A 22,224-nucleotide genomic window follows, 5' to 3' on the forward strand; every position below is an offset into this window, starting at 1 on the left:
TTCTTCAATGCCAGCTTCTAAATAAATTCTGGAATAAAAAAAAAAAATTAATTCTTAATGAAAACAGTAAAATATATTTTTATTCAGTTCTGTTCCATATAAGAGGAAACAGGTTCAACTGAATATCTATTTTCGTAACTATTTTGGCCATCTCACAAAAGAACCAAAAAGCTACACTCAAGTCTTGCCACATGGCTATATGGTCATGTGCTTTTCCCCTTCAGTAGTGCTCAACATTTATGAACTATGCTAGCCTGTGAGATTGAAAAAATGCCAAGTTAGGACTGCTGAGTATTTTACATAAATATAAATACAACTCCAAAATACAAAATTAAGGAAAAATAGCTATCTTTGTTTTAATTACAATGAAAAGAATCTAGTAACAGACTGAATGCCTTTTATTAACAGATGAGCAGACTTCAACAGATTTTTTTTTAAAAACACTTCAAGACAGTTAATGCATCTGTTAACACAGTAGCTTCAAATCTGATAAACCAGAATTCTCCAGCAGTTGTATTAATACAAGGCAGAAGTTTTGTATTAATAAAAATGAACATTCTGTGCAACACTGATCTGCCAACATATGGGTAACTTTACAAATATTAATGTAATGTACTTTTCTTACAAAATTTCCACCAAAAAAATGTCTGCAGCTTCCTTCTCTCAGTACCTACCTACCCCAAATTTTTAAAACCTAGCAGAGGAAGAAAAAGGCTGAGGAATCAAATGGATAATGCAAGCTGAGTAATCACAGTATCTGTCCATCCAGCAGCACTGCTGTTTAAAGAGTTCCGATTTCTACTCCACCCACTGCATTGTACTGGCAAAGTGATTCCAGAAGCTCTGCGGTTGAAATGATCTCAGAACTCTTCCATTTAAAATGCAACAGAATGGGAAGGAGGGTGAATTTTTCCCCCCAACCAAACTGGTTCCCTCTTCTGAGCCTCCACAAATCATCCTGCTAGCATGTGACAGGACTACAAAAGGAAAAGACCTAGTTAACTGGACACCATGATATACACTGGGAACTACAGCCCAGAAATCAATTATTTCTCCATGATCTTCAGTATGGCAAGCAATTTTTTTTTCTCTATTCCAGTTCTAGAATTCTGTGAGCCCAAAGAAACAAGGAAAACCAAAACCCAACTCCCCACCTCTTTTGTGGTCTCACAGTTTTATAAAATCATCTAAGTCAGGTTTCTTTAACTATGTTAAAATGTTAACTGCTCAGATTAGATGCAACTACATCAGATGGGCTCTGTGCATGTATGCAAACAAACTTCATTTAACTAAAACTGCTCCTATGTTACAACACATCTAGTTGCATTTTTAAAAGAGGAAAACGAAGGGTATTTGGTGTCTCGACTTGTTTTTTTCTCCATTATATAATCTGCCCGCCTAAAAGAAGTTTTCTTTAAGAAGTATTAATGCATGACTGCAATATAAGCACATTTACATGGCTATTGGAGATGTACAGGAGAGGAAAAAGAGGAGGGAGGGACTTTCTAATCACTTACCGGAATATAGGAGTGTGACCAGGCTTTGGTTTGTTCCAAGTAAAGTGCGAAGGAACAGAAAGGAATTGGTCTCCAGGCAAATCTTTTTTCAAGGTGTGCTGAGATCCAGAGCAATCATCAACTGCAGTTTCAAGGGATGATGATAAGTTCCCCTGTTCTTCAGGACAGATATCTATTTTTCCAGATAAAGTGGCAGTCTGATCCTCTGAGGTCTTTCTTGTTTTTAGAGGAATATCAGTGTCAGTACAACACTGAAATGGTGACAGGCCAGAATTAAGGCCCTGTACATTATGGATTGAAGTGTTCAGCCACGTGTCTTCTGTTATGCTTCCTCTGGGAGAATGACCGGGTGATGGAGTTGGAGAATGGTGAGGAGAGAGAGAACCAGCATAGCAAATCTCAGCACTGGAGTGTCGTCGTTTCCCACAGGGGGATGTAGGTCTTGATGAGGGCCTTGATGTTGGTCTAGGGCTTAGCCAGTTTTCATCTGTAATACTAGTTCTTGGAGAGTGACAGGGAGACTGTCTAGGAGACAAGGCATGTCCAAATCCATAAGGCTGCTGCCAAGATTCATCACTGGGACCTCTTGGAGAACCACCAGGAGATGCCAAAGGAGACCCAAGGGTAAATCGAGCAGCTGCTTCATTTAGTTCTGAGTCTACATCATCATAAACATGGGAAATGGATTCACAAGAGGAAGCATCTGAAAACCAACTTCTGGACGAAATGCTGCTGGCAGGGCTTGGACTAAGGGATGATTCCCTATATGATGGCTCAAGAGGAAGATAGAGGTGGTCCCGTGAAGGCCTTTCCATATACTCATTTTCTGTGCCATTTGTGTGCAATTCATCTTCATTGGCTTCAATCCCTTGGTGACAGTTTGGTGAAATGGATGTAATTTGAATACTAGGGCACTCAAATGGTTTGGGTCCACCTAGTGGACTGTATTTGGATTCTGGTACCTCGGAAGTTCCTTCATAGTTCTTGTGAGACTGAAGTCTTGTGGGTGGTGACAGAGGAGAGGTGTGAGACTGCAGTCCATGGCGAGGAATACAAATTGGCTGATTTACAGAGGATGATGGTTGATCTACATTAAAGATGTATATGGATGCACAGTCATCTGACTCAAGATCTGAAAGGAAAATTTAAAAAAAAAAGGAGGAACAGAGTCAGAATACAATACAGAATGTCAGAAACAAAACCAATGTATGTCCTGTTTTCAACATCCTAGACATTTCCCATAACACTAGCCACACAAAATAAAACTAGTTCTTAATTTTAATTTTTCCCAGACATTTTAAGGCTAGGTCTGACTACAGCATACTTTTCTGTCATGAATCTTTTTTCAACCAGATTCTACAGTTTATACACATCTTCAGTGGCTAAAAATGCAATAAAACAGAAAATGGGTTTAAAATCTTTAAAGTATCTAAGCTGGAACATTAAATTAAAAGTTTATATTTCATATCTAACATTTAAAATCATAATTCATTATATATTTTGACATTAACAGGACTATGGTACTTTCTGCAAGCCTACAAGTCAACAGTTACAAAACATTGGAATTTCACATACATATATATCTCCTTTAACACCAGAAACCATTTTACAGTGACTAAAACTTAAATGAAGATTGTAAACAACTAAAAAAAATTAAGAGTCCTAGTGAAGAATGTTATTAAAGAAATTATGAATAATCTTATTTCAAAGATCTTTTTTGGTTGCTTAAAAAATTCTCAAGCACCCAACCAACAGAACAGCATTTTTCAAGTGCAGGGTCACAAAATCTCGGCAGTAGTTGCTCACTATATAAAAGGCAGAACAGAATACTCCAAGATCTCACCAAAAATTAGCCAAAACACAGGAAATATTCCAAAGAAAAGCAATTAAGAGTGAGTGCAAGTCCAGTTAACAAAATCAGCAGCTTTGTCTCACCAAACTGAAGCAGATTTCCTCACCCTGCTTCTCAATATTGAATTTACTGCCAGTATGAGACATCTGTCTGAAACAATAGTAGAAAATGTATCTTTTTTCTTATATTGTAACCACTGATTTTGCACTCTGGTTTCTTTCCCTTTGTAAAATAAAGCTTTCCCTCTCCAATTACAGAATGAAAGTATACAGGAGATTTCAGGTAGTTCACTGGTCTATGATGTCCTAGCAGATGAAATTAAACATATTTGAACAATGCCTACTAGACACTGCAGCCTGAGTAATTTCTTTTAATGCTGAATAACTTTCAGAACTTTTTAGCCATCACGAACATTTAACATAATAATTAAAATTATACAGCTTCTAGTTCTTTGAGCATGTTATTTTTTAAACTGATTTTTTCAATAGTAGGGGAATATTACACAGAAGCATAAATGTTTCTCCAAACTAAATGCTCCTGTGTCAAATGTGGTAAGACACCACATACTCATACATTTATTTTCCATAAATCCAGATGGAATGACACTAACTGCATCTCTGGGTATTGGCTTATTTTTTTAATTGTTTTTTATTCTAGGTATTAGTAGACTTAATACTTGTTTCAAAGTATATCTAGCATCTCTTGCAATCACATGAAATATCCAGACAGGAAGCCAGGTATTTTAGGCCTTTCCTTGATGAAAAAATTAATGAAGCCACTCTATTATCAGTTTCAGTAATAACAATCAGCTGAAAATTAACTGAAACAGTAACAAACAGCACCTCCTCGCAGCCAAGGAAGCATTTTGAAATGGACAGAAAGCATACTGGTACAAGGAAAGGACTTAGATTAATTATCTATTATTCTGTGTGTTCAGAGTGAAAAATTGGTATAGATTAATTTCTAAACATGCACACACTGGAAGGATCACAATACTGAGGAAGGACTATTTTGTACAGAATACAAAAAATCAACATCAGCTCTGTTGAACACTATCAAAATTACATTTTCCTGTCCTTTCACTAGGATACCAAACATTTTTAAGAACTTTAATTGGAGGACTCTCTTTTTACTGCTTCCCACCACAAAACATGAATTGCAGATGGCAGTTAACGTTTTCTGTATCTATCAGTGTATTCATATGCAAGATCACAGATGTCCTTGTTTCCCAATTGATTATTAGTATTAGAAGGATAGATAAAGGGCAAAAAAGGCACTACTGTGAAAAGCAATTGCCTAGCTATTTAAAAATTTATAAGTAAAAGTTGCAGGTAGAGAAATTGTGAAATTATAATAAAAAAATGGTATAAAAAACCAACAGTTTGAAATGATCAAGTCCTGTGTTTAAATATTTACTGTTGTTAATGGCTTCAGAAACAGTAGTAGCACATTGTTTATGCTAAAACTCTCACCACTGCAAAGAGCCTTTATTTCTCTTGCAACCACAATCAAGAAATCTTAAAATATATAAGATAATCTGTCCGCTTTCATTCGCTGTGATTTACAAAAAGCAGATGTATGTTGAAAACTTCAGTTACATGGAGCTGAGGTGATGAGAGCTGGGTAGAGGAAGAGGAAGAGAAGGCAGGAGAGCACTCTTCTGACTCAGGCTTCTTTGGTACCTCTCCATGACAAACAACTTCTAATGAGTTTGGCACCATGCTCTCCCACTTCTCCTCCCCAGCAGCAGACACACACAAACTCAAAAAACAGGAAGCTAAAAACCTAGCATAACAACTATGCATCTAATGAACACCAAATCCCAAAAGTACACTCAAGGCTGTGGAAACAACTTATTTTGGATAATTTTTTTAATTTATTTGGATAAATCACCCAAATAATTTTCAGACAGGACCAAAAATCAGGTAGATTTATTTTCCTTTGTGCATGCAAGCCCTCCCCCTTAAAGTCATGTGCTAAAAACCCCTGTTAGTTAACTCATACAAAGGACAACACTCACTACTAAGACCTTTACAAATCATTCTACTAAACTATTTACCAATTATTATTTTTGTCCTGTTAAAGACTGTAAGGAGAATCTAATCTGGAAGAGCTCTCTTACCAATGTGAAGGAACTAGAAAACATAGGAAGATGACTATAACTACGCCAAAAGAAATGGGGGACAAAGAAAACACCCAAAAAGCTGACAACCCTGAAGATGAAGGGAAGTGAGAACACCTGAAAAAAAACCAAGAAAGCAGAGGGTAAACAAACACAGGGAAGTCTCACAACAGGCAAGTGCAAGACAAAAAAAGTTATAGAGAAGCCCAAGGCAAAAAATGGAGCTACAGAAATCTGGTTACTTAATAGAAGAGCTAATACATCCAAAACAATCCTATTAGAGGAGGAAAGTCAGTAAAGAATTGAAGTTGGCCAAGTCATGAGGCTTTCACCAACTATAAAATATAAGAAAGAACCATTCAAAGAACAGAAACTAGGTCAGACTACTATAGTAGAACATAAAAACTACCTCAAGTACATGGGGGCAAGCCACCAGACAGGATAAACACAGCCAACACAAAGCTCAAGAGAAACTGTGCCATTCACATCAAGTCTGCCATGACCCTGAAAAGGCAGGTGTGTTAAATAGCAATGCAGAGTGAAGAAAACTGGACTAAATAAAAGGTTGAAGAATACTGAAGACTTATGGGTCAGTAAGTTTAACTCCAATTTTAGAAGTAGTATTAATAGTTTATTTGTTCCTGTAAGCATTTATAAAGAAGACAAGGAAACAAAATAAGTCAGTGTTTGCTTAGAACAAAACTCCAAAATTTGGTTTACAATTGAAGGAGGAGGTCTTCTGGATAGCTAGCACAGAAGGAATATCAGCTTTGTTCTAACTTTTTGAGACTTTTTAATACTACCATGCATGGCAAAGCCACTGAGTCTTCAGAAACTTAACCAAGTGTTCTTCCCCACACTGCTAGGATCAGGTTTACTACAGAGGTATCACAGAAGTTATCTGAGGCCTTGTATTCCTTTTGTGCATATAATCTATATAAAGCTACAGACTTCTACTGCAATCTTACATTAGGCCTCTGTGCCATCCTTTATCAATGAGAACCATTCTGTTCTGTCATTCTGAATGCACATTTGCTACTGCCTGGAAACACACTACAGTACAGAAGCTCCTGTTCAGTATTAAAACAGTGGTGGCTCATCCCTTACTAAGCTGCTAACTATGCTTCAATATAAGCTGTCTAATCGGAGACTATAGATAAATGAATAAAATTTTGCTTGCTGTTTGCCATCTCAGACTGCACATTCAGGACTAGTAAGGCTTTCCCACCAGTTGTTCACTCCTTAAGGATGTACTGGCCCAGGCATATGTGCAGCTGTGCAGTGAGCCAGATTTCTCCACAGAAGGAAGGTCAATTACTATCAAATGTCTGAACACAAGCGCCACATCAAAATTATCCAAACCACTTTATTATTCTAGATTTGTAAGCCCAAAAAAAACCCAGGTTCAGACAATAGGAGTTGCTATAAGGTACTGAGAGCACAACATGTGCTAGGCCTTACAAGAATACTACTGCAAAAACAGATCAGTAATCAAGTCCTTTAAATAGCATGAGGAAAGACTTGAGCATTGCCACAGACATCATGTGTGTTCTCAGGCAAGTCATATAATCTGTTTCCACTTCCAAACTTTAAAAAGAATTACAACGTCTTCTGCTTTTCAGTTCTGTCATCACAGTTACCCATATCTCTTTCTAAACACAGTGGTATTATAAGGAATGCCACAAAAAGTGCTGTAAATAAGAACAAAAGGCATATGCAGCTCCATTTTTAATGCCATTATCCTGCTGAATTGAAAGAATTTGTGTATTTATTGGGATGAAAGAAGATCCTTGATTTGCACAAAGAACCAAAATACCCAATAGTCATAGTTTTCCTTTTGTGCACTTGAAAAGACAATACATCAGATTTCTTGCTGGTAACCTACCACACTAAAGCTCTATAATTGGATATTTAACTCCAGTTTTCCACTGCAACCTCTAAGTTCTCCAGAGACACTTCCTACAAGCTTATATATCAACCTAAAAACCACAACCCCCAGAAAACCCCCACAGCAATGCATTATTTTATAAATAGTATAATTGACTGGTAAGCCACCAAAACTGGAACTAAAAAGTACAAACTGTGAAAACAAGGTAGCAAAGTAGAGCAGGGGGAAGACACATCCTTATAGACAAAGTTTTGCAACACAAGGAGCAGGTTTAAGCTTTCCGAGAAGAATTATTTACATCTACTGTCATTTTAGGAATGTAGAAGTAGTTTTCCCTCTTCGATGACCATATTCCCTCTTCATGGCCGTATCAGATAACTCAAAACAGGAAAAAAAAAAATTTTACTTCTGTCAGCCATGTATACAAGAGGAAGCCCTGTTGTGCCCATCAGAATTTCACTCATTTTCTTGTGTTAAGCAAGAAAACTGGAAACACAGAAGAAAAACAATCTTCTCAACAGCAGGAGCTTTTCAGTAAGTCTTTTACAAATTCTAATCTGGATGAGAATTCATTATTCTTGGTAGAAATGCAGAAGAATAATGAAGCTGCACTAGCTCAAGCAATTTAAGCAAGAGAATAATATAGCATATCAAGTGTTTACAACCGACACTGAATAAAATAAGAACACACTGGCTTTCAGGGCGTAACTACATGTGATGTGTTATGTTTTTTTCAGCAGCAACTACCCTCCCACACACACTCACACACGAAGGGGGAAGGGGAAAAAAGAAGAGCTATTTTAAACTCAGGCCATTTTGGCAATCAGATTTGCAGCGCACTCATGTAAACACCTGTATATATACAACTGATGGGATGGCAAGCTCTAGGACACTGGGAGAGACAAGCAACCAGGACAGGAACTGAAGGTGTTTTCACTATGAAATAAAAATGGAACATGCAAGTAAACAGGCCACAACCTGGTATGCATTTGGCTGTCATGAGTGTACACCCAGCTTCCTGCTGAAGTAACAGAATTAAGTTCCAAATAGGGAAATAACAGTCACAAAATTTCACCTGGTGTGTAAGAAAAACAGACTAAATGAACACAAAGATCAAATGGATCTGCCTAAGTCATATGCAGTTTTCAGAAAATTATGTACTCAATTTCTTGCAACAAATTGTTAATCTCAAGTTATTTTTTTTTCTTCCTTTTAAACATAAATTCTCAGTCTTTCACATCAGAGTGCTTTGAGGTATGACCATAAAAAGTGATGTACAAGACAATTAAAGAGGCCAGCTTGCAACTGTAAGGTTCAAAAAGAATTAGTCATCCTAGGTTCAGTTACAAGAAAGAAAGTAGCAACTGGAAGTGCTAGGCAATGTTTATACCTGTGCCTTCTCCAGCTCTGTTATTTCAGTTGATTACAAAGAATGTCTTAATTTAAATTTTATAGACCTTGTGGTTCCGTATAAGTGTTATGCGGTAATACTCATAACACATTAAAAAAGCAAAATATTTAAATTTTGCTTTACAAAACAAATTAAATTAAGTTTGACAGGTTCATATATGCTTCTGTTTTTAGTTTGTGGGTATGACATTCAAGAGCATTTTATAGTGTTGTTGCCCTCCAGTTTGATGAAGCCTCATTGTCACTCAGTGTTAGACAGAAAGTCAGCTTAACATGACCCAGTAGTTGAGAGACAAAGAAATACACTATGACCTTGGGGACATTCTTTAATTGACACAATACATCCATGCAGAAACTAGGACCACATAGCATTGAGAGCCTATTTGTCACTGCTATTCTGGAGGTGCAATACGTTAGACTAAGCGATCAGTTGTTAAAATTTGTGAAAGGAGTGAGCCCTGCAGTTCCAGAGCATTTGGTATGCTTAGACCTAGGGACTGAGAGAACACTGAGCACTCCAAAACTGATGTGTTGTGCATGAGCCACAGGAAGAAGACTGATCATATAAAGGTATGTGAGGACATCAGGCAAATACTGATGGAAGAGAACAAGCGAACTGTGTGCTTGACAGTCAAAGATTTGTCTAGATTCTTGGTATTCCAGGCCAATTTATAACCACAACCTAGCTCTTCCTTTTGTGGGGGCAAAACTAACAGACTCCATAAAAGGCTCTTCAGTTACTCAAAGGTTTATGCTGCACCTATAAAATGAAATCCTCACTTAAACACCTACATGGATGCCTTTACTAGTGACCAACTCCTAACACCAGTGAAAGGATTAAAAGCAACTGCTGCTCTGTACAGGGACACCTCCAAGATCACAGACTACTCTACTCCTGAACCAAGCATTGTTTGGAAACCCAAGTGGCCAAAAGCAGAATGCTTAATAGGGCCACAGCAAATAAAACAAGATAGGAGTGTGCAAGAAAATGGGTATTTTAGTTTTTAGACAGCATAGTGCCATAGGCTGAGGTCTTCATCAAAACTGGTAGAAAAGGAACATGATAACCCAAGGCATGAAGTTTGAGTGGGGAGATGTCACACAGTAGGAGGAGGGGAGATCAAAATGGAGGCATGTCTCTTTCTGTTTACCAAACAGTGTGACAGAGGCTGAGAACCAGTATTGATAGGATCTGAACAAACCAGTTTGGGAACCATTAACAATTTAGCAAAATTACGCCATAATTCTACAGCTGTCCTGACAGCATGACAAAAGGCAAACAATCCCAGAGCAGACAATCCTACAGTATAGAACTCAGTATTTCAAACCATTAATATTGCAGCTTTTCCCTAATATAATTTATGATACAGCTTCAGAGCAGACTTCAGGTGCACGCCTCTCAAAGGCTGTGTACATGAAAGGACTAAAATGAGCCAGAATTATAATCTGAAACTTCACTGTTTTCCCAGCTGCTCACACGAATTTAGAATCAGAAATATCTTGAATCCACTTTGTCAAGATTGACACAGGGAGCATAACAGGCAGACACAGGAAGCAGCCAAATGAGAGAGGGAACACGGAAGCAGACCACAAACACCATTTTTTCAGCAATTTTCAGAATGAACCCCCGAAACAAAACACAGACAATGTTAGCCTGCTGTGCCACATTCAAGCCCTGAACCTTTGCATCTCATTGTATAGAGTCATATATAAAGCTTGCATTTATCCCAGCAGGAGCAGAGGTTTCATCACATACTGTACTTAATCAGCCCAACCTCCCATTACCAACCAAAGAAGCCAGGCAATCTGAAAGACAGCATTTGCTCTCAAAAGACTAAATCTGACAAATTACAATTATGAAATACAGAGACTCTGACCTAACCTAAAGAACCTATGCAAAATGTTGACATTTTTTCTTAGTGATTCTTTGGATTAAACCCCACATTCTCTTGTGTCTCTCTCATTTGAATACAGTTATCCTGAATGACAAGGTTAAAGCCTTCTGCAGTCATATAGTTACTCCACCTCCTCATCTCCTTTGTATTTGTGATTTAGGGAACAACTACTTGAAAGCATCTAAGATACACACAAATACCTATAGAAGATGGAAGATGTTATTTCAGCGCATTATGCAGACATCAAAGGCAGTGATTATCACTAATGGTTAATAAATGCACCCCCAATGTATTGTCAGCTCATCATTCTGTTTTGAGAGTATTTTTTCATTTGGCTTGTGAAGATACAAAGGGTTGGTTACACTGTAAAACAAGTCTAGTTAGAAGCTAACAGTTTGCACCATATTACCAAGCAAAATCCCATTCCATCTCTATCACTGTACAAATGCTCTTTGCTGCTGAATTTGTTTAATTTTGTTTACCAGAACCACTTACACCATTTTTCATCACAGATTTTAATTTCTTATCTCACACCATTTGTTCCTAAAAAGCTAAATAAGCAGCCACCAACACACAAAGACTCCAATTAAGCAGTGAATTCAAAGGTATTTGCCTCCTGCAATCTTGAATAACCTCACACATAAGAAAATTTCAATCTCTATTTGAAAAGATCTAAATGAGTCCAAAGAAAAATATTTACAAGATTTCAAAAGATAATCTTCTCCACCAACATGTTAAAAACAATAAGCAAAATCCAACTCCATCCAGCAATTTTTTGTTTTTCTGTATTAAAAATTTCTCATTTTTAGAAGTGATGACTAATCTTTAAAATACAGTTTGATAACCCACTCATATTTCTGCCTACAAATGCCTTTTATGCAGCCTCAAATGTAGTTTGAAGCTCTGAAAAGCTCCAACAACAAAAATGCAACACAACTCCAAACCAGATGTGTAATTTCATGAATTTACTGCTGAAAGGTCACGGGTTTGTAGTCAGATCCTCAGAAAGTTAATTCTTCACTCCTTCCCCTCAGTACATAAAAATTAGGACTGAGCCTTCCAGAGAAAACTGACCAAAGTATCTTCTATTACACCTATCATCCTTTCTCTGAAAAGTAAGCACATGCATTCAATGCCACTGAGACATTTAATCAGAAGAACCATGTAAATGATTAAGTTCAGCTGTTCAGTAAACTCATGCTATGTGCAGGCCACAACAAAGCCTTAAAGCCTGCTTATCAACCAGTTCAGCAGTTCTTCAGATTTAAACTTATCTTCCCTGAATGACTTTGAACAGTTCCACTTTTTTTTTTCTTTCCTTTTCTTTTTTTTTTCCTCTTATCTTTTTTTTTTTTTTTAAAAAAAAGTTCTATTTTGCCAGTATTTCACAAGAATACTCACAGATGAGTACACTAAAGGTAGAAGAGAATGTTGGCTTGTTAGTAAGCTTGCTCCCACCTTGCAATTTTATGCAGACTTAATGATCATTTCACTCATCTTAAATTCCACTGTCATTCGAACCCCACATGGCATGCCTGGACAAATGCAAGGACTTGGATGTTGTTTTACAGGCTGGGCTTACTGCCAAGTCTGCTGCACGTACTTCCCTGGCCCACTCGGGCAGCTTTAGGCAACAACATTTACATTATTGCTGGGAACAGCCGAACTGCTGCTTACTATTGACCTAGACCCAATATACTCTAATTTCTCACTCCTTCACAGCAACATTACTTATTTGGCTACTCTTTGAGTGGGGTATGATCAACTGCTTGCAGTTGTACAATACAAACCAAGGAAAAAGACCGTCCTGTTTTAAACAGAGGACTACTTTTTACTTTGAAGAAAGAGCTTATTTCTAATTTTCATAAATATGGAAGATAGAAGCATTAGGCACAAATGCTTTTATACCCTGCCCATCTTCCACATTCCAGCTCTCAGGATTTGTTTTCACTTGCACTGTGCCCATAATGAAGAGGAGGGAAGTGGACAGAGGGCGAGGTGTGACTATAAATTCAGGCTCAAAATAAGTGACATTTTCTTAGACTAGGGATGTTTTTCAAGTCCCTGCACTACACGGTCACTATTCTGTAACTCACAGAGTGATTCTCCATGCAGTATGTAGTGATCCAAGAGCCACATGTCAAACCATTAAAGAAATTACAACAGGTACCACTACCACTACCTCACAACAGCTCACAAGACAATTCGGTATTTTTCCAAATGGTCTCATCCTGGTCAAGCTTTATGCAAACAGCCTTCACTTAGCCAGCATACTGTAAAACAGCACAACACATTCCAACACAGTAGCTTCCCAGGATTACAATCTTAACAGCCAGGCAACTTTGACTCCATTGATCACAGATTTGACTTTAATACACATTTTACTTTGGGTCTTCCTCAGTGTCTCTCTATGTTATTTTGAAGTCACAAGGTTCTTGCCACAGACCCTCTATTTTTGGCCAGATGCAGCTGTTTCATTTTCCCTCCTCCCTTCTATCAGCAGATTATATAACCACAGCCTGCAACTGATTTGCATTGTGCCCCTGCATGTCAATCTTTTACATGCACAGATACCAGCATCCACTAGATTGTAAAATAAAATGAGTAACTAAACCTCCCTGAGGTGGTGGTTCATATCACAACACATTAAATGATCAATACTTTAAAAATAAGCTAATATTTCTGTTAAAAAGTACCATTTATGTCAAAAGATGAAAAATGACACAATCAACTTGTCTATTCATTCCTTTCTTAAAGTTCTACCAGTTGACCCTAGTCTTAATCCATACATGAGCAGTCTTTTGTATAGCACCGACAGCTGTATTTATATATATGTTGCCAATTATATGTATTACCCACAGAGTTACCATCTTGTGCAAAGACTTGCTCTCCTACCCATTTATACAGGCAACCAAATCTACAAAGCAGACTTCAAAAAGGAATAAAATTTCAGGTGAACCATTCTGGTTGATTGACTGTTCTGGCAAGATTGACTGTTAAAAAAGACTTTCAAAGATCGTGTCACAGAGGTTTCCCTTACTTGGCTAAGAAAGGCAAACCCTGTAGTAGTTCTGCATTAGACATACGTGATTACAAAAATTAATTTCACCAAGGGCAACCCTCAATCAGCTCACATCTCAAGTTCACAATTACTGCCAGCATCCAGCCCTTAATTTGCCACTGTCTGATTCTGAGACTACTCTATTTCCTACAAGTTGACTTTCTTAGTATTGCTTACCTTAACAATCACCTCAGGGAAAAGAACAAAAAAGTTCAAGCACACTGCAAACTTCTGTAAACCACTTATGCTGTTTTCTGCTCTTTATCAACAATCCCTGACAGCACTACCAGCCATGAATACATATTTACCAAGAATACATAATCAAGTCAAAGCTATAAAGACTAGTATTGTGGTGGTGTTTCAGTAGAAATCATTGGTTTTAAGACTTTTACTACCTATCTAAATCAAATGACATATTTTTAGTGCCAGCTTTTCCTGCAGAGAACTCTGCCTACCTACTGAGGAAAAATTCAGTGCCCACCATGGCTTCAGAGCATGTAACATATGGGCAGGAGGTGACTGCTGAGTTTCCAAGCAGCTCACAAATGCTCAAAGAATAAGAAGGCCAGACATGGAAATCTTAAGAAGAAAAGATCAGGTTATTATTTTGACAGTCAGAAGGGCGAAATGTTTATGTCAGTCTTAATATTCAGTAATGCATCAAACCAGTCAGCTAACAACTTGAAGCTAAAGGCAAAAAACTCAAAGGAGAATAAGATTATAGAAGTTTCAAATAAACCAAATATCCAAATTCAGATACACTGTCCTTATCCAGAGCAAGGCTCCAGCTTACAAGGATGTTTCGAATTGTCACTAAATGCATCACAGAACACGGATATTTTTAATACTACTTATTTCAGTCTTTTCAGGAGAAAAGTACAAGAGATTGACAGATTCATCTGTAACAAGATTACTAAATAGAATTACCTAATCAAATATTATGTCACAGGAAGCAGGAAGAACCTCTTTTCAGCTTGTTTCACAGTTTCCAAGAAAAATAAAACAGATACTATGAACCAGAAGTCCAACCAAGGAGAATACTTGTATCAGCACTTTTAAACCATTCATATTTTGGGAAAATAAATGAACAAAATCAGCACAAGATAATTACTTATACTGAAAGGCAGTATGAATTTCTCCTCTTCTACTTCATAAACCAAGAACACAAGGTGGGTGTTAGGGCAAAATTCCACATATTAATTGGTTTTACTGGGTAACAAAACCTTAGCTCCTCTTTCTCTCTTAGAAGACAATCAGAAATAACACAAATGTTTTAGACTGAATTCTGAGCACTAATATCAATAGCTCATCTGCCAGAATTTAGTAAGTAATGAAATTATTCATTTTCTGGATACTGAACAGTTTGCAGTCTAATTTTAATTCAGTCCCCATTTCACATACTGACAAGAAATAATTTTGGATGTTACAAAACTATATGAAATCCTGAATTTACAGCTTTGTACTACACCAAGTTCTTTAAAGAACCTCATCTTGTAAAAACTCATTCTTTAAAACAGAAGATCAACCCTGAAAATAAAAATTCAGCTAAAGAAACAATGTGCTCCCCTTTTGCACAGTCTGGCATTTAAACAGCATACAACATCGTCAGAATTTTTAACAGTAGTGTGAAGACCAATATGTACTCTATTTGCTTAATGGTCATTAAATTCTGGGCAAACTTCCCAAAATTATACTAAATAGCACGGCAAACTGAGTGAGTGAAGGATACGGGGCATCATTTAAAAAGTATTCAGGATTAATTCAAACATTCAATGTCACACATTGCATCTCAAAAACATCATGATTAAAAAGACCAAACATGATGGCACTGTGAATACCTTAACTGACAAAGTTAGTTACATGAGGCCTGAATTATCTTGTCAGAAAAACGAGGCACACTAGTACGTAGTCCTGTACCACTTGTTTTGAGTGCCAAACACCACAAAATCAAAGTGACAGGGTTTTTTGTTTTAGGGACAAGGACAGTAAACCATCAGAGAAAAAGAGAGCAAGATTTTATAGAAGGTGCTTAGTACAGAAGTTCCACTTAAAAGCAGCTGAAAAGCTTTTGACCATCTTTCACTTAGCAACCACCTGAGCAAATTTTTACTTCAGTTCACAAGCTGCCTGAAATGTGAAATGGGCTATCCCTTTTATCTCAAGTGAATTGTGATACAAATATTGCAATATTACACTACAGATTTTTCTAAGCATCTTTAAATCATCTTTCACACATTCACCTCTGCAGCAGGAACTACAACTTTCAAATAAGCAGACAAGCACTACTGCAGAACTTAAGTCTCAATTTCTGCCACTTAGGACAAAACTAAGCGTGCAAACCACTGAAATTGTTCTGCATAACAACTTGGAATCCCAGCTGATTTATCTAATTGTCCTTTTAATGCCATAAAAGTGTAACTGACTGTCTAGACTAGTCTTTCAGAAAACAAAAATATGTTCAATGAAAGAAGTTTTTTCTAGCTTTTGATTAAAAATGCAGTTAAAATATATATATATCTATATAAATACACACACACACCACACCAGTCCCAGTATAAAAAAAGCATTAAGGTAGACTTCCATGTTATTTACACAATAACTCAATACTAGATACCTCTTCACAAGTGTGCCAGTCCCAAACTTCTAAAGCATGAAGCACAAGAATGCATTTTCAAGTATTCTCCATGATCACAGATAACCTCTTATTTTAATATTACTTACGAGCAACTTTACCTGTGACCTCCATGCTTTATTATCACCATATATTAGAAACAAACAAACAAAGAAACCCTGATGCTTACTTTGCTGCACAACTGACAACATCACTGAAGCAAGTGATATGTGATTATGACATCCATGCTTTAGGGAGATCAAAGAACTTTTGCTGATTCAATATATTTTCAAGAAGGGCAAGGGAAATACGTAACACTTCCAGCATGGGTCCTCTCATACAAAATCTAGTTCTTCATATGTGAAATACATGGGCAGAATAAACAGCTAAACTCAGAAAGCCTTTAAACACAATACTTTAAGGTGAGAACACCTCTAATCCTTTTCCCTGAAGACCACATCTGTGCACAGCAGGTGAGATCATCTCTAGTATTCCACAAAACAGTGAAATTACTGGGTTACAGATGCAGGATTTGTTACTGACAGCTACAACAAACTAATCAGTTCATGGTCTGAATATCACATTTTAAAATCTACCTTAAAAATAGTTTTAAATAACCAATCATAGAAAATTCTCTAAATTCAGAGAAGTACCTGATCTGCTTGCTTAAGGAATGCTATCAAAACACAAATACTATAAAAGGGAATTGAGTATCACTGGTTTTTCCAGTTTTCTGAAGAATATTCTTTTCTCATTTACATCCATCATTAGCCAAGGAGTTTAGACTACTGATTTTTATGTAAAAAGGACAGAAATAGGGGTGTTATTTTAATTTTTGTTGTAACTTATTAACATTCCCAATTGTTTTCATGTGGTACTGCAATGCATTTAATTGGCTAGAACAACTCAGGCTGCCTTCCCAAAAGCACCATCTGCTATTCCACTAAGTTGGAAAATAGGCAAAGAAAAACTCCCCTTATCTGAAGGAATCTGTAAACTAAATCTTAGCATCAAGAAAGTCTGAAATCTTAGAAGAAACTAATACCAAGTGGTCACACTGGCTTATATACAGAGGGTATCAAACAACAGTTTTTTTTCTCATCTACTTAGGCAGAAAACCGAGTCAGAGAACAAAACAACATGGCTGCATCATCTAGCCTGGATACAATCATGTTTCAGAGTTATCTTATCATCTAGCCAGTTAGACTTAAGACAGTGCATTACCATTTAATACTTAGTTCAAGTAGGTCAGGAAAAAAGCATGCAGCCATCGAAGTCTGGTACAGCTACACACTGCACAGCTGGCTCTTATTGATTCCCCAAATTGTAATTTACAGGGAGTACTTTATTTTCTGCACTTTTAAGAAACACGGGGTTTTTTGAAGAGGACTTTCGGGCTCGAATACTACAAAACAAAAAATGGAAGCACGAGATGCTCGCATAGATCCATACATACAGACCCCAAAAATCATCACACGTATACACACGCACGTACACAAAGTTTATGAGAGTACACCAGTGTAACTGTGCCTTTTCCCGAAACTTTCCATCGCAAAGAGCCCTCGAGTCGAGCCCAGCCCCGTTAAGGTTTCGTTGCTCACTGCCCTGCGCCGGGTTTGGCGACACGCGGTACCTCACCGGGACCCCCCGCCGATCGCACTCTCCCGAGCCCCGCGACGCCTCCCGTACCCGGGCCGGCAGCGAAGAGGATGACAGGCGGGTCCCCCCGCCGCTACCTGCGTCAGAGGCGGCGGCGGGACGCGGGAGAGGGGCCGGGCCCACCAGATGTAAACCGCTCACTCCCTCCGAGAGAGATGGAGCCTCCCCCCGCAAAGGCCCCGCGCCCCAGGGGAGGCTCCTCCCGCACGACGCCAGTTCTTGCGTTCCTCTTCCCAAAGAAAGTTGTAACGGCAGCGAGAGGCCCTGAGAGCCCCGGCCGAGCCCTAATGGCAGCAACGGCCCCTCAAGCCCCCGGGTCCCGCCAGCGAGCTGAGGGGAGCGACGCGGGAAGCGGACGCAGCCTGAAGGAGGAGGGAGGGCGCCGCTAAAACGACCCCCTCACAGCCCCGATCGCCCGCCTCCCGCGGCGGCGGGACAGGCGGCAGCCCCCCCATCGCCGCCTCGCTTTACTGGGAGGAAAACAGGAAGCCGATCCTCCCTCTCCCCGGCCCCGGCCCGGCGGCAGAGGGAGAGCCCACGACGCTGCCGCGGAGGAACGCACCTACAGGCCCCAACGGTGGCCCGGGGCCGGGCTGCCCGTCCTCCCCGAAGATCAGCCTGAAGTCGAACTCGTCGGTGGCGCCGCAGTTTGCCGTAGTCATGGGTTTGGCCGGCGAGGCGAAGCGAGTCCCCGTCGCCCTAGCCGGGCCGCGCCGGGCTCCTGCCGGGCTGCGCTCGCCGCCGCCCCTCAGGGCCGCCTCATAACACCCGATGGCGCCGCTGCCTGAGGGGAGGGGGCGCGCGGGGAGGCGGCGGCGCGAGCGGCAGCTGCAACCCCAGCTCGAGCTCCTGTGCCCGGGCGCCTTCTGTCACTCGGGGGGGGAGGGCGCCCACTACGGGCAGCGGGTGGCCCCGCCCCGGCCCCGCGAGGCCGACGGCCCCGCCCCCGCGCCGTGCCCCCGGGCGGCCCCCGCCCTCTCCCCCCCCCCCTCCTCTTCCCGCCCCTCGTCGGCGTTTCCCACAGTCGGGCTCACTCGCGCGCTGACGTCGGCGCCACCGTCGGCGCCTCGTGACCCTGACCGGTGCCGCCGGGGTAGGCCTGGCGGGAGGTCACGTGGCACGGAGAGCCCGCCTCGCACCGCCCCCGCTCCTCGCCCCTCCCCCCACCCCGCCTGGCGCGAGGGCCGCCGGGGGCTGTAGTTGGTTGGGCCGCCGGGAGCGCGCGCCCAATCCGTTGGAGCCAACGGGGCAGGGAGGGGCGGGGCCGCGCGTGCCACGTGTCCCGCCGCAGCCGCGCGGGGGCCGCCAAGAGCGCCGCGTGGCCCGGCCCGGCCTCGGGCGGGAAGCACCGGGACCCACCGGGACGCGGCCGGTTCGGGCGCCCCTGAGTGAGCCCCTTCCTGCAGGGCACGAGTTGCCCCCTGCGAGAGCAAGCGGGGGCTGCTGAGTTCGTGTCTTCTAAAACGCCGCGTGTCGGTTGGTGGCGTGCTTAGCACCAATTAACGGCCCTGGTAATTAGGTAGGTTGGCGAAAGCTGAGGAATGCCTCTTGGGTAACAGCTGCCGGCTGAAGGACTCCAAGCTGGCAGCCTCGTGCTTTCCAGGCTCCTCGGAAACTGGTGTTACAGCCACTGTGAGGCGGCTGATAAAACACCTGTTGGCAAGGTGTGCCAGTAGCCAGGTAGCCACTGGGAAGAGCACAGATGCTTCAGGAGACTGCCTGCACGGTAACCTAAGGTTAGAGGCTGTGCCTCTTGTTGACAGACAAAAGGGCAGAAGTAAATTCCTGTTGTGAATTAGAGGTGTTCATGCAGCAGGAGCATCTGTTCCCAGCAGGGATGGATGGCAGTGTGGAGACTGTAACTGGCCCAGGGTTGTCTGGAATTTGTAGCCTAAGAAATCCAAGAGCAGCTTAATAAAGACATCACTGGATGTGTGGTATCAGTGAAAGATTAATCCTCACTATCTGTTATCTAGCAAGACTTTAGGTCTCTGCTGAAACATGGGCATTGATAGTAAACAACTACTCAGTCATTTGTTTATAGTTCTTTTATGAGATTTATGTTATGTAGGGCTAAAAGTCATTAACCAGGAATATTCTTGCTGTATATTTTAAACACTGAAGGACCAGGTTTCCTAACTTAGTAGAAAAACCAACTGAACTATTGTTAGTATGTCATGATTACACGGCAGTGTGGAAATTACTGCTTTATCTGTCACTATTGATTCTCAAGTAGGTCAAATTGTTTCTACACACGGGGCCTTTTTGTGTTTGTATTTATTTAGAGAGTCAAACAGGCCTATCCTAAACCCATGTGTGCATTTGTATGTAGATGTTACCTTTACAGAGGTGAACAAAAGGAAGAAAAGGCTGCCACTAAGAGAAACTTGCTACAGTGGAGAATGCTGGGTCTAGGAGGCTTTTAAAGGGCTCAGATAATTCTGGCTATTTGCACTTATAAGGAACCTCAGCAGTCTGCTGAAGAAAACGAGCCTAAATTAAAAGCTGCTTTGTGATTTTGCAACTCTAGTGGAAACAGAAAGCAACACATTAAAAAAAAAATACTATGCAGTACTTGGGGCAGGAGGAGTTTGCTCAAGTGACCAGGAAGCTGCTTCAAGTGCCCAGAATACACAGCAGCATGTTTGCCCACTACTTAATCTTGTAAGGCACCATCCTTCCCACACACCACGAAGCTGTTTCTTTACATAAAACACACGAGCAACTACAGCTGAAGAATCATATACTTAAACCAAAGGTCGATGCTCTTCTCAGGGTAGCCAATTCCCTCTGCTGAAGGAAGCCCAAACCTTTATAAGAAGCTCTCACCCAGTTGGCCTGTAGCCTCTTTTTACCTCTAAATCCAAGGTCATGTAGCAAGACACACTGGAAAAGAATGTGTAATTGGATTAACCATAGGTAATAAAACCTCCCTCATGCATTCTTGAATGAAAACAGGCCCACAGTGTACAATTCAGAAAAATATATGTAAAATAGCTCTTAGCAGCTGACTTTTGCCTGAAAACTTCTAATCTTTCACATTTTCAAAACAAACACTAGAATTTGCCATATTGTTAAATAATTGTTGTGTCAGATTACAGCACGTGAAGTAACCATAGCAGTTTCCTGTTCTGCTATACCAGCAGATAATTCATTATGCATGTCCCTAGAGAAAAATACAACCAAACTTGTGCTCTCTGTAAGGGGAAATTTGAACACAACCAAGTGTTTGATCCGTGTTCTTCGATAAGATGCCCAGAGTTTATTTCTGATGAATATGCTAAATTAGAAACCTGTATACTATTGTCTTCTTCCTTTCCCCTAACTGTAAACGAAGCCTTTTCTCCCCTGCTTGATAAAGTATTTATCCAGAAAACTATGATACTTGTGGGTCATTAGGCGGTGCTTTTACTTCTACTTACAGCTATCTGTTAAGAAAAGGACTATATATCCTAAAAAAAAAGAAAAAAATTTAAAAAAAGGAATTGGTTATGTTATGACCATCTAGATAATAAGGCAGCAATTTATAGAATATGTAGAAAGTAAGGTGGTAGTGTAAGCAATTAATAGCTATTAACAGTAATCTTCATAGAGCTTTTTGCATTAAAATCAAGTTGTATCTGTTTCAAAATCAGTTAACTTTGTTTGATTTCTGAATTTCCACTTTGTGCCAGCAATATCTTTTCTTTTTGTCTTGTCTTCCCCGTATTTTTCATTTTGCAGTCTCTGTGCTACTGCACTGACACACACATCCTTTCTGCATCTGATTTTCTAAAAAGAAAAATGCCTTCAAAGCCTTTCTATACAGCTAAAGAGTAACTGGGGCGTGACTGAGTGAGTTGGCAGAAGCCATTACTGACGTGGGCTTACATCAATTTCCAGGGACTTATGTCAAGCTTTGTGCTTGATGTCCACTGCATGGATGGTTGATTTGGCTTTTGCTCTCACTATTGAGATGAAACGGTGGCAGTTACAAACACAACTCTATTTCCCTTGTGGTTTTGAGAGGAGGGGGTGCTTTTATTTATTCATTTAATATGCTTGGTGGTTTCTGTCCTCGCTGCTTTTAGGCTGTTATTGCATTCAGATGGGGATACACCTTGATCTGGTAAGAAGCTGGAGTTATTGCATGTGCCATGAGCAGGAAGGAACGTGCTTCCTGTGGTATTTGAATCCTTTCCAAGCTGGGGTTATTTTCTAGGCGTGTTG

General features: G+C 40.2%; 1 protein-coding gene and 1 long non-coding RNA gene across 4 annotated transcripts in view; one reads left to right on the forward strand and one right to left on the reverse strand.

Moving 5' to 3' along the window:
* The window catches only part of NFATC3 (nuclear factor of activated T cells 3), a 65,407-nt gene extending 46,537 nt beyond the window's left edge, over positions 1-18,870 (reverse strand). For both annotated transcript variants that reach the window (XM_030457494.1, XM_030457493.1), the window contains exons 1-2: positions 18,578-18,870; positions 1,518-2,649 (exon numbers count right to left, since the gene is read on the reverse strand). In XM_030457494.1, coding sequence (XP_030313354.1) covers positions 1,518-2,649; positions 18,578-18,677 — 1,232 coding nt within the window. In that variant the 5' untranslated portion in view covers positions 18,678-18,870. The remainder of the gene's footprint in view (positions 1-1,517; positions 2,650-18,577) is intronic.
* A 461-nt stretch (positions 18,871-19,331) lies between these two features.
* Positions 19,332-22,224, forward strand: part of LOC115598928 — a 34,938-nt gene continuing 32,045 nt past the window's right edge. For both annotated transcript variants that reach the window (XR_003988018.1, XR_003988019.1), the window contains exon 1: positions 19,332-19,534. This is a non-coding gene — a long non-coding RNA (uncharacterized LOC115598928). The remainder of the gene's footprint in view (positions 19,535-22,224) is intronic.

Source organism: Calypte anna, chromosome 11, assembly GCF_003957555.1.
Source record: "Calypte anna isolate BGI_N300 chromosome 11, bCalAnn1_v1.p, whole genome shotgun sequence".
In the NCBI taxonomy this organism is placed as follows: Eukaryota; Metazoa; Chordata; class Aves; order Apodiformes; family Trochilidae; genus Calypte; species Calypte anna.